The sequence below is a fragment of the Typha latifolia genome, chromosome 5, assembly GCF_019914945.1.
Source record: "Typha latifolia isolate L0001 chromosome 5, TyphaL0001v2, whole genome shotgun sequence".
In the NCBI taxonomy this organism is placed as follows: domain Eukaryota; kingdom Viridiplantae; phylum Streptophyta; class Magnoliopsida; order Poales; family Typhaceae; genus Typha; species Typha latifolia.
The window spans coordinates 47,467-60,045 of NC_133090.1; the positions used below are offsets into that span (position 1 = coordinate 47,467).

At 39.4% G+C, this 12,579-nt stretch overlaps 1 protein-coding gene and 2 long non-coding RNA genes across 4 annotated transcripts; 2 read left to right on the forward strand and 1 right to left on the reverse strand.

Moving 5' to 3' along the window:
* The first annotated feature begins 3,774 nt into the window (after positions 1–3,774).
* Positions 3,775–6,756, forward strand: LOC140788184 (uncharacterized). Of its 2 annotated transcripts, none has more exons than XR_012108979.1 (2): positions 3,775–5,630; positions 6,402–6,756. It is a non-coding gene; the product is annotated as an uncharacterized lncRNA (long non-coding RNA). The 2 variants fall into 2 exon arrangements; XR_012108980.1 differs by lacking the exon at positions 6,402–6,756 and adding an exon at positions 5,770–6,070.
* Positions 6,757–10,077: 3,321 nt separating this feature from the next.
* Positions 10,078–12,445, forward strand: LOC140788341 (protein neprosin-like). The gene is made up of 7 exons (XM_073137556.1): positions 10,078–10,648; positions 10,765–10,851; positions 10,965–11,186; positions 11,281–11,445; positions 11,543–11,596; positions 11,684–11,830; positions 11,911–12,445. Exons 1-7 carry the CDS (start codon positions 10,445–10,447, stop codon positions 12,286–12,288), a joined length of 1,257 nt encoding a protein of 418 aa, XP_072993657.1. The 5' UTR covers positions 10,078–10,444; the 3' UTR covers positions 12,289–12,445.
* On the reverse strand, positions 10,278–12,198 carry LOC140788342 (uncharacterized). The gene is made up of 2 exons (XR_012109012.1): positions 11,920–12,198; positions 10,278–11,815 (listed from the first exon to the last, which is right to left on the reverse strand). It is a non-coding gene; the product is annotated as an uncharacterized lncRNA (long non-coding RNA).
* Positions 12,446–12,579: the final 134 nt, after the last annotated feature.

Sequence of the window (12,579 nt, forward strand, 5' to 3'; positions counted from 1 at the left end):
TACAAACTCTAAAATCCAACATTTGTACTTATAGAATTGAATTACAAAGGGAAAGCTCCGTGGGGCGTTCCAACGGCTACTCGAGTGCGTTCGAACTATTGCCCGAGTACGTAGAATGCCCTTTTGCAAGCCTTGGTAAATGTGAATGTTACTCAGACGTTTGAACGCCTCATTCGAACACACTTCAAATGCCCTTCAAACGCCTTGTAGAATTGAGCCCAAAAAACAACAATTCTCTACCTTGGCAAAATTTCAACCAAATCCTCTCCACCACTACAAAATGACTGTAAATCTCAAAATGCAATGCTTGTAAATTCGCGTAGAAAGATGCTAAATATAAAATAATCAAATATTATAAGAATTCCAAATAACTTCAAATGGTCTTCACCATTGCAAAGTGCATATGCACCGCCCCAAATCTAAAAGCAATCAACTATAGTGAGACTTCAAAGATATCAAATAAATTGTCTCCATCAATGCAAAATGAGTGAGTGCCCCACACCAATTTCAAGTAATCAAATATGCAGATAATTGGTCAAGTCCAAATAGTGTCAGACCTTGACCCCAATCACAATTGTACTTCGTTGTAAACAACTGAAAGTGCATATGCCACCCTATTAGTATACTATGCAAACTTTTGAGTACTCCTTCTCGTCTACTAACTACAATTGATTTTTCTTTCTACAAAATTTTTTGAGTTGAAGTCTCCTCCCTATGCAAATCTGAGTCTTCTATATTTAGATTCCTTGCTTTGATAGACCTTAGTAGAGCCATAAGGATATCAATCTCTACGTGCTGCGAAAAGTCCTTACACACTTGCCATTTCTCAAATACTACTTAATTCAAGTTAGAGGACTCCCCAAGAATTACAACTCTCCTAGAGACCACATTCTTCAAATTCAGGCTTCGTGATTTATGATTATGTTTGTCTATCATAGTATAATACAAATTCCTTTTCTGAAGCCATTTTATTACAATCAAAGTATCAAATGCAATTTTTAAAATTCTATCTTTTATTGTAATTGTAAAGCCTTTCGATTCTAATGCACTCAATGAGATAAGATTCTTTTTTAAATCAGGGACATTTCAAACTCTTGTCAAGTCTCTCATTGATCCATCATGCAACTGCAAATGAACCATGTCAATTCCTCCAATTTTTATAAGCATTCTCATTACCCATAAAAGCTATGGCTTTATTCATCTCTTTAAAAGTGCAAAACTAATCACAATAAGGACACATATAATAAGTGTAACTCGAATCTAAAATTCACTCATCTGTATACATAATACAGATGAACTAGTAAGTGTAATATCCAAATCTAAATTATCAACCTTATCTTCAAGATCTGCCACATTTGTTTTTTTTTTCCTTCTGCTGATCCTTGCCATTCAATGTCGAACAATTCTTTTTCCAATGTCTTTTATTGCGACAATATGAATATTCATCTTTAATGGGAATGTTTTTGCTAGACGATGCACTCCACTTACTAAATTTTTTAGTTTTTGATCTACAACCCACTATCAAAGGTTTAGATGGAGAATCCATATGAACCTATTTATCCATCTTGCGATATTCATTATTTATCAATGTATTTGTAATATTATCATAACAAATAGATTCTTTTCCATACTGTAAAATAGTAGTCAAAAACACCAAATCTTTGTCTTCATTCAATATTTTCACATCCAAATTTTACAAATTCGCAAATAACTTATTAAAGACATTCAAATGCTCGGTCTTAGGTGCCCTAACTTGGTACTGAAATCAGAACTTCATCAAATAGAGCCGGTTTTCAATGCTCTTGGTCATGAATTTGTCCTCCAATTTTTTTCACAAGCTTTTCATCGAGGTCTTTTTCATCATAAAATACTTTTGATCATTTGCAAGACAAAATCGAATTGTGCTGCAAGCTTGCCGGTTTATTTTCTCCCAATTATTGTCTGTGATTTCTTCAGGTTTTTCTTCCAACGTAATGTCTAAATCTTATTGTAATAAGATATTCGTTACTTCACATTGCCATATCCCAAACTTATTGGCACCATCAAATTTTGCTTTTGAGATAATTTTCCTTGATTTGCATGATCCCGATATATTTGTAAATAAATACACCAAATCCAATGCTATCCCCAAATCTAAAACTCTAGGTTTAAACCTTTGGCTTTGGTACCAATTATTGTGCTAAATGCCAAATGGGTGAAAGGTAGCGGAAGCGATTTAAGATAGCAAAAGATTAGGGTAAACTAAATATTAGCAAAGTTAATATCAATACTAAATGAAAAATCTGCAATCAAGATATTAGATGTAGAGATCGTTTAATATCTAAGTTAATAAAAAATAAGAACTCCAAAATATACAAACCACAAAAAGTAAAGAGAGAGAGATACGATTTATATGGTTTGGTGATATATATCTACATCTACAGGCAGAGCACTCTTTAATCTACTATGCAAATCCTAGTACGAAAAATTTTTCTACTCTAATCTCACTCAATATAATAGTGGCTCTTCTCTCTTAGATATTTTTTTTTCTTGCAAAATATCCACACATCGTAAAATCCAACATTTGTATTTATAGGATTAACTTACAAAGAAAAAACTCTGTAGGACATTCAAACAGCTGATGAGTATGCTCTTTTATAAGTCTAGATAAATATGAATGCTCTTTAGGCATTCGAATGTAGTTCAATTGACTCGTAGAATTGAGAATAAAAATAACAATTATCTGGTTTGTCTCAGTATTAATATTAAAGCTGAGATATCTTCAAATTATTGATTGGTTTATGAAAGAGACATCACATACGTTATAGGAACTCCACCGCAAAATAAGTCTACGCTCATGGGCTGTTATCCAACGCAAGTCCCGAGTCTACCTCTTCGAATACATCCTTAATAATTATTATTTTATTTACTCGCTCCACATCTGGCTCTCAAAACTCTAGTAACAAGGGAAGCTAATTAATTATACTGCAGTTCTTTGTTAAAAAAAAAAAGAAACACTGCCTCTGCTCGATCGATCGGTGTTTCTCTCAAAGAAATAAGAATACTACTAATAAAAAGCTAACTTCGACCTCCATTTCATTACATTCTCTTGCAACCACAACTAGTTCCCAACTACTCTACTAATACTACTTTCCGTGCAAACCCAGCGCCATTGATTAGTAGAACACATGACACATCCAACCAAATTAGATTTAGATAGTTAATTTACTACAATGATGGACGAGCAAATTTCGGAGGAGGAGAAGGAGCTAGACGCAGACGTCTCGTATCGTGCTCGACCCCATAAATGCGCGCACTATTGAAAAGGAGCTCTCTTTCCCACCCAAGAGATCTATGACAATGAAAGCTAAAATTGATGCCAATTAAGAAACATATGCAATTAATAACACTAAGCACCAAAGAAAGCTAGAACATCATATTTATGTGTAAAACCCTTCTCAAAGGGAAAATTCACGGAGCATGAATTTGAATCCACTATCAAGAGAATTGGTACAAAGAAGATCACCACAACAAGTATCTCAAAGTCACAAGAATGTCATCCACAAGAAACTAATAACTCTAGCTTTAAATTAACAAGTTTAGATAACACCTCCAATAAATAAACCCAAACCTTCTTGAAGTAAGAAAACCCTTGTAGATGTGAAGAAGAAAATCCTTGTGCCTTTGATCCCAACTAAGAAATTCTCTAGTTGCAAACCCTTGTTGTATGCAAAGAAAAAAAAAAACCTCATTTTCTCTTGTCTTCTTTTTCACTAAGTGGCATGAGCAAAAGTACCCGCTTAACAAAAGTCTCGCCAATTATTAGCCAAGTAAGTCACCTCATGGGGGCTAGCCCAAACCTAACTTAGGCTAAATAAACATAACAGGCGCCTTCTACATCTCCTGCCTCTCCCTCTCCTCCCCCTGCCCTCAACTTCTCCTCCTCCTCCTCCTCAGGCCCTGCCGAGCCTCCGCCAACGTCTCCCTCTTCATCGCCTTTCCGCTCCTCCTCATATCTTCCTCCGCCCCAGCCTCCCCCTCCTCTCCTCTTTCGCCTCCGGCCTCTCCCTCGCCAACTTCGTTTCCAACCAGTACTGGATGTCCTCCGTCTTCTCCCCCTCCGTCATCGGCCTCGCCAACGCCGTCTCTGCCGGATGGCCCAATGTCGGCAGCGCGGCCGCCCAGATCTTCATGCCTCTCTTCTACTCCCTCCTCCTCCATCTCGTCATCCCCAAGTTAGCTTGGTGTGCCGCCTTTCTCCTCCCGACAGATCGGCACAGCCCTTGCCGGCACGCAAGACAATCAATCTAAGAAAACCAAGGAGCACGGAAGATGTTTGTAGAAAGTCCTGAGAGAAGGTCTAGGAAACTACACGGGGTGGATTCTAGCATTGACATACGGGTACTGCTACGTAGTGGAGCTGATGATGAAGAACGTCCTAGCGGATTTCTTCTATTCAAGATTTAATCTTGGGGTGGAGGCTGCGGGGGTGGTCGCGACGTGCTTCGGGCCGGCGAATGTGGTGTCGAGGCCTGCAGGAGGGATGCTCTCCGACGCGATGGGGGAGTTGCTTGGGATAATAAGGAGGCTTTAGGGACTTTGGATGGTGCAGACCATGGGAGGATGAGCTCCTCCTCCTCCTCTCTTGGGGCCACTGTCGCAGTCATGCTCATGTTCACCCTCTTCATCCGGGCTGCCTCCGGGCTCACATTTGGCGTCGTGTCCTTCGTCTCCAAGAGGTAATTTACTCATTTATTATTAATAATTCCTTTATTATGTTTTGTAGTCCAAGCTACCAGTGCTCGAACGTTTACTTCCTTACTGGAAGGCAGGCCGGATTCCCATTAGTTGCTCAGCTAACAAACTGGTTGGTTGTACATGTTTCTTTTGTTAACAGTCTTTTCTAAATACAGAAATTTGGCAGAAAATGAAACAAACTTTTTCTTTTTCTTTTTCTTTATCTTTTTAAAATTAGGATAGTAACAAAGGAGATAATAGACAAACTAAGTAGCAACATGGATTTCAAACTTAAAGCTAGACGGTTATTTCATATATTTTTGTATACCCATTAAAATAGTTATTTAATTATTGGGATCAGTTATATTTAGTCTTTGTATAATCATATATTTCAGTTGCGTTACCTACTGCAACTCGAAGAAGCTTTTGGAGCTAACGTTTGGAATTATTTTTCCTGTAAAAGGGGTTTTCTCTTATCACCGTTGGCGGTCTGCCTCCACTCCCTATGGCTAGGTGGAGGGGAGAGAGAGGTTTTCTGCCCCCCTCTTCGATTGATTACTTACTCTCTCTCCCTCCTCTCCGCTTTCTTTCCCCCTCTTCTTTTTCTCCCTTCTATTGTCCCTCTTCTTCCCCCATAGTCGTCCGCCCTTCTAACTCCTCTGGTTGGCGTCGCCACCGCCTTCTCGCCCAACTGCATTTCTGTCGTGGACCTCGTCTCTGTCTTCGGCCACATTTTCATCGTCTGTGCCGAAGGCGGTTGACCTCGCCTCGGTCCCCTACCCATCCTTCCACCTCGCCGCCGCTTGCATTGGCTGCCGTGGACCTCGTCTACCCTGGTCTCGGCCCTCCAGCGCAAGCCACCATCACATATCTGTGCTGCTCTGCCTCACACCGTTTCAAAGGCTAGATCGCCGGTATTTACCACAGCTTTGCTAATCTGAAATTTTAGGTTCTCTGTTCATGAATGTAATCGGTAGATCTGCCATCTTTTATTGTTCCATTTTATTTCTTATTGTTTTAGTTTGTTCTTGGTTTTGTCCTTGGTTTCACAAGTTGCTTAGGAGTCTTCAAGCGATTGTGGTATGATCGACGGACTCCATCACTGATGTGCCTGTATTTCTTTCTAGGCATGCTGAATGCTCAACCTTTCAAGATTCATATTGTTTTAACTGTAGTGCAATTGTGTTGGTCAAGCGGTAGGCTTGATTCTAGAGTTTTGTTCTATCTCTTTTTTATCTTATTATGCATGAGAGCTTTTTCTTGATACATTGTTTCAATTGTTGTTCAATCTGTAATACAACCAAGTATAAGGTTTATTCTTAGGGTTCTTGCCCTATTTTTCCTTTTTTCTGTATCAAGTTTGTACCTGATTGTTAAGATTAATGACATGATCAGTCCGATGACTGTTTTCAAAAAAGAAAAAAATTATTCAGGCATTTGAGTTGAGAAAAATACATATATACTCATATTGTTATTAGTAGTAATAGTATTTGATTTAGTTAATGTGGCCTATCAAATTAATAAAAATCAGGGATAATGAAACATATATTTGAAAAGAAGTCAACAGTGTAACGTTTGGTTTGCAGAAAAGAAAAGTCTTATCGAATTAAGTATAGAGAAGATCAAGTCCTTTGCCACAAAGCTTTGAAATCTTCTCTGAATTGGAAGGTCCATATATTTTTCAGGTCACTAGGTGTAATATCAGGAATGACAGGAAGCGGTGGACCACTTGGTGCAGTAATAACGCAACTGCTCTTCTTCTCAGGCTCCACCTACACCTTAGAGAGTAGAGACGGGTCTCTCTCATGGGCGTCATGATCCTCATTCTCAGCGGGGAGGAATGCTGTGTGGGCCATTCATCAACGAGGACGATGATATTCGTGATAATTTGATTGATGAATATCATCAATTGCTCAAATGACAAGCTCCTATTAACACTCATATATATATATATATATAATGTTTAATTATATATAATTAAACATATATATAAGCTGTGAGGGTTATGTATATATATATATATATATATATATATATATTAATTGGAAGAGAAATTAGTAAACAATGGCACAGTAGTCCAGATGATGTCTCGTGGTAGGCACCGCATGGTCATCCTGCATGCCCTCACTATCACCCCGGCCTTGGAGGCTCGCCGCCACCACCGCATGAAAATCCACTCCCTGATCTCCTCCAAGGCCTCACCGCTATGCGAGCAGTCCCCATTACATCAGGCTCTGCAACTCCCTTACCGCTTCTCTCAGGGTTGCGTCGCCCAAATCTCTAGTGGACGCGGCCATCAGGACCGCAGCGAGCAAGGCCAAGAGGGCCCAGGGCGTCGTTACAAGTCTCTTGGCTTCTCCAGCCACCTCGGGCCCGTTGAAAGAATGCCTGAGGACATGCAAGACGAACTACCTCTCGGCACTTGATAGCCCTGCAGATTCTTCTGATGAACGAGCTCACCTCCCCGGGCACCTTTGTCCAGACATGCTCCGATTCCTTCAGCGACTTCCCTGGCGTCGCTTCCCCTATCGCCCATGTCCATGCCAACCTCAACAAGCTCGATCGTCACCAACAGCCTTAACCTCGCTACTACCTTGAGCTAGCTCATATGTACATATCCACGCAAGTGCATGCCTGCATCCTTATATACTACTTAATATTATATATTATTTGCAACTAAGTAACGAATTAATACATGGAGGAGATGGTATTAGTATCGCATCTAATTATATATATGTGGATCCACGTTGAGGTTCGGTCTTTGTTTATTAATTTTCATGTTAGCTAGCTTGTACGTATAATACAAGGGTAAGACATCTCTTATATATATATATATATATATATCTTTACTTAATTCCAAAAGAGGTATTCATGAAAATTAATCTATTTTCTTTTGAATTAGCTAGGTGTACTCTATTTCTTGTATATATAGAAGACCTGTTGTGATCTGGTAACTTTTGGTATCAGGTTTTGCGAAAATGTTCAATTCATTAGAACTTCCTCCCATGTCAGTTGTTTAAATCAATCCTTTGCAATTGTCACCCTTGTCTACCTATCATTGATCTTTATATCTTCAATATGGTTAAAGAAACCCATGCTAGCAAAAATTCCTATTAAAGGGTACAAAGGTCTACAATGGCGGTAAAGAAAGATACGTACCATAAAAAGTAGACAGTTCCAATGGATGCATGTTAAAGACCAGACCTTATTAGCAAGCATGGGAGTTGAATGATCATGAGAACAAACTGGATGTAGCATGCATGCATGATGTTGCTGCATAAAAAAGCAATGGTTTGGGAGCTTCCCTTAGTTGAAAAGTGCTTGCTCTCCAGCATCTCAAATTGATGGTCAATGTCTCTGCATGCTCTCTCTTTAGGTGTACATTTATTCGAGATCAAGATGGCTTTAGACACAATTATTGCATCAAGGTGTGCTATGCTTTGGAATATAATATATTATAGGATACCATCATATGTTATCGATAGTATATTATAATGTAGTATAGGATGGAATAGCATAATATAATATAATACTGTATAGTATGTAGTATTGTGTAGTACAGTATAGTATAGTATAGTATAGTACTGTATTGTATGATATAGTACTAGTGTTTCATCTCTCTTTGTCTCTCTAGGAAAGCAAAATTTGGTAGCCTTCTTGTCAGTCTAATTGCAGATACAGATGTGAAGACATCAAGCAAACCAAACCCAAGAAACAAAACAGCAGGTTTGCTAGCTATATAGCTTTGAATCCATCCAAAGCAAGAGAATTTGTAGGCCTTGTTTATAGATACCCTGATATGTCATGTACTATGAGCTGAAGGAATAACTTATTCTGCTCAGTGGTTTTCTGTGAGCTGGCTTAGAATAAATTCTTAAACCTACCGTAGAAAATAACTAGCTCCAGACATCTTTAACTTATCCACTTTAGCTCTTATCAGGTATGTTGGTGGAGTGGGCCATTGTTCTCTGTGCATTCGTTCTTTTCTCTTTTGAGTGCTGCACAGGAGGTCAATATTGCAGTTGTAGGTCAAGATGATTGAGTTCATACAAACCAAAGGAATGGATGGGAAGAGAATGTTGTTGAAGTGGAGAGCATCATTGCAAGCATTCTTAGGCAAAAGAGAGGCCCACTTGGTTCACTCTCAACTTGTCCATTCCGTTAAGTAAGTGGTTGATGCCTAGTTAGTAGTTACAGTTAATAACATAAGCTGTCACATTTCTGCTGTAACCATGTGGGATTTCTGAACCTGCACTTTTTTTATTTTATTTTTTTTTCCTCTTGAGAGATGTTAGAGTACGCAAAAAGATATATCTTTTAATTAAGAACTTGAAGCATAATGGTCGATAACATTAAATGTAAGATGTTTGTGTAATATTTGCCAAATATAAGGATCTATAGTTATTGTTGTGTGCTCAAACGACTGTTGTACCCACATAAATGGGAGTAGAAAAGCTTAAGTTCACATTTCACCACTTCTGTAATCAAGTGGAACTATATGCTTCTTACACAACCCAGAAGTGTATTGTAGAACAACTCAAGTTTGAGACATTTCATAATTTCAAGTAGCAAGTAGAATTATTGTCTTTTGGTAATATGGGGAGGATCTTTAGACATGGGTGTTGATACCAATTGTTGGGGAGGTTGGGAAACCCAATTCAAGTAACATAAGTCATAGTACTTACAAGAAAACACTATTAATTTCAAAAGCTTTATTAGTCATTAAACTTGAGCCTGATACTTTATGTCAGTCCTTTTTATTTTGGTCATTAATTTACTTCTGGTAGCACTATTTCTCACATTATCTCAACACTTTTCTTTTCATTTCAGAAACTTTAGTTATCTGTAACATTATATACAATCTAATAAGGACTTTAAGCAGAGATCAGATTACTTTTGCTCTTTCCCCTTTTCTTTCTGTATTTGATTTAACCATATTTGAAACACCACAGCAGAGCAACTGCAATGGAGAACTTCTAGGGAACAGTGAAAGGAAGCTGAAAAAAAAGGAGCTCAGACAGGACCAAGAATCAAGTCTAATGCATCCTCCAAGACCCTAAAGAAAACAACAATTAAGAACCTCAGGAGCATGCACATACAAAACCCAATGATAAAAGAAATAAAGAGTATGAAGAAACTAAGTAAATAAAGAGAGATGAGTAAAGCTAAAGTTGCTGGCTCTGTGAGTTGTATTGATTGCTTCAACTCCTTCTAGGCTCCACCAGCTATAAAATTCATGATTCCAGAAGAAAAAGAAGGTAACAAAAGGAAGAGCACGGCATCTCTTAACAAATTAGCCCTATTTTTTAATTACCTCTTGCTGGAGAGTCTTAAAGCATCCCCAAAAATGATAGGTTCTATGCCTATACTCCTTTCATACCTGAACAAGAAGAGATGAAGAAAGAAAGGAAGAGGGCGAGAAGAGTTGGGTCTTTTGTTATTTTGAGGATATCACTAGTATTGGAAATGGAAATGGAAATGGGGGAGAGTTGTTGTCAATTGAATTAGTTCGATGGTGTAGAGTTAATAGTTAGTTATTAGAGCTGGAAGGAAGAGTATCCTTTGCTTAGAGAGAAGGGACTAGTATTGCTTTCTTTGGACAAAAACAGGGGAGATTCTTGGGCAAGTCCAACAAGGGGACAAGTGAAGGCACAAGAAGACAAGACAGGCAGACCAATGTCCTCAGCTAAAGACAAGAGCAGAACAAGGATCAAGTCTCCTAAATCTCATGGAAATGGCTTCTAGCTGCTGTTGCAAGCCTCTTCAAATGATTGCCATCTTCCTTGGCCTTCTTCTCCTTGCAACTGCTACCCCTGCACTCTCTCTCTCTGCCTCAAACAACACCTTGAGGCCCAGGGAAGAGCTGCTGAGGTACAGAAAGATGAGAGCTCATCTCAAGAGGCTCAACAAGCCTGCTGTTAAGACAATTGAGGCATGCATCATCTCTTCTCTTCTTCTTCTTCTTCTTCTTCTCTTATGGTAGTTAGTGGATACCAACTCAGTGTGTGTGTGTGTATATATATGTATATATATACGTCTTCTAAACAGAGTCCTGATGGGGATCTCATCGACTGCGTTCTATCTCATCTCCAACCAGCATTTGATCATCCCAGATTAAAAGGGCAGAAACCGTTGGTATAACTCAAAACTCTTTTAATTTTTTTTTAAATTTTTTCTTTTGATAGGTGCTTGCTTAGTTCTATAGAAACAGAGTGAGACAAGTGCTGGTTTCAAATGCTTAATTGCAGGAGACACCGGCGAAACCAAAAGGCCACCGACATCCTACCGCTGCATCTGATCATGAGATCTTACCCCAGCTATGGACGGCGACCGGCGAGTGGTGTCCGGAAGGAACCGTTCCGATCAGAAGGGCTAAGGAAGAAGATATCCTGCGTGCAAGCTCCGTGAGGAGGTTCGGGAGGAAGCCGGCTGTAAGAGCTCGCCGCGATTCTGAGAGCAGCGGCCATGAGGTTACTAGTGCTTCATACATCATTACATATGGGAATTCTTGTCGTCAAAGCATTAATACTAATCCTGCAGAATCTTATCGGTTAATTGTTACAGCATGCAGTGGGCTATGTGGCTGGAGATCAATACTACGGTGCAAAAGCCAGCTTGAACGTATGGGCGCCCAGTGTGACCACCCCGTCTGAGTTCAGCTTATCGCAGATTTGGGTCATCGCCGGATCCTTCGGCGACGATCTCAACACCATTGAAGCTGGATGGCAGGTGATCATCGATCATACGCACACATACTAATCCTATTCATTTTATTTTCCATCATATGTATTAAATTAAATATTAGTTGTTGGTTTCCTCTCATCAGGTTAGCCCACAGCTCTACGGAGATAATTCTCCAAGGTTCTTTACTTACTGGACTGTAAGCTGTCGTCTTCTTCCTATCAACCTCTGTATACAGATGACATGTTTGGAGAAATCTTAATTAATCTTGAATTGGTGCACGCAGACGGATGCATACCAAGCCACTGGATGTTACAACTTGCTGTGCTCGGGCTTCGTCCAAACTAACAACAGGATTGCTATCGGAGCAGCAATCTCCCCAACCTCAGCATACAAAGGGGGCCAATTTGATATCAGCCTATTAATTTGGAAGGTAAAAAATTCGATCCATTTATTATTAATTAGTTAGATGATGTAAAAGTGGTGCATAAAGAAATATATAAATATAAATAGGATCCGAACCATGGAAATTGGTGGCTAGAGTTCGGATCGGGACTCCTGGTGGGCTACTGGCCGTCCTTGTTGTTCAGCCATTTAGAGGGACATGCAAGCATGGTGCAATTTGGAGGAGAGATCGTGAACACGCAACCCTCGGGATTCCACACGTCCACCCAAATGGGGAGTGGCCATTTTGCTCACCAGGGATTTGGGAAGGCCTCTTACTTTCGAAACTTAGAGGTTGTGGATTGGGACAATAGCTTGGTTCCCTTGACCAACCTACGCGTCCTCGCTGATCATCCCAATTGTTACGACATACAAGGAGGGATTAATAGCGTTTGGGGGAATTATTTCTATTACGGAGGGCCCGGAAGAAATATGAGATGTCCCTAAAAGCATACAATTATTTAAAAACTTATTAATGCTCTTTCCTTTCTGAAACAGGATTTTTCGTTTCTTCTTTTTCTTTTTGTCCCAAATGTGGATGGATTTGCTGTAAAGTTTTGGAAGGTATAGTGAATATATACATTGTGGCCTGTGGCTTTGTCTCCTTCTTCAAGTCCAAGTAACTTTACAATCTCGGACACAGAAAGAATACTCATGTGATGCCTCCTCATCTATAGGTTTCTTAAGCCCTTCAGCCATATCATCTCCTGTAGCATTAATAAGAAGAGAGACTAAACA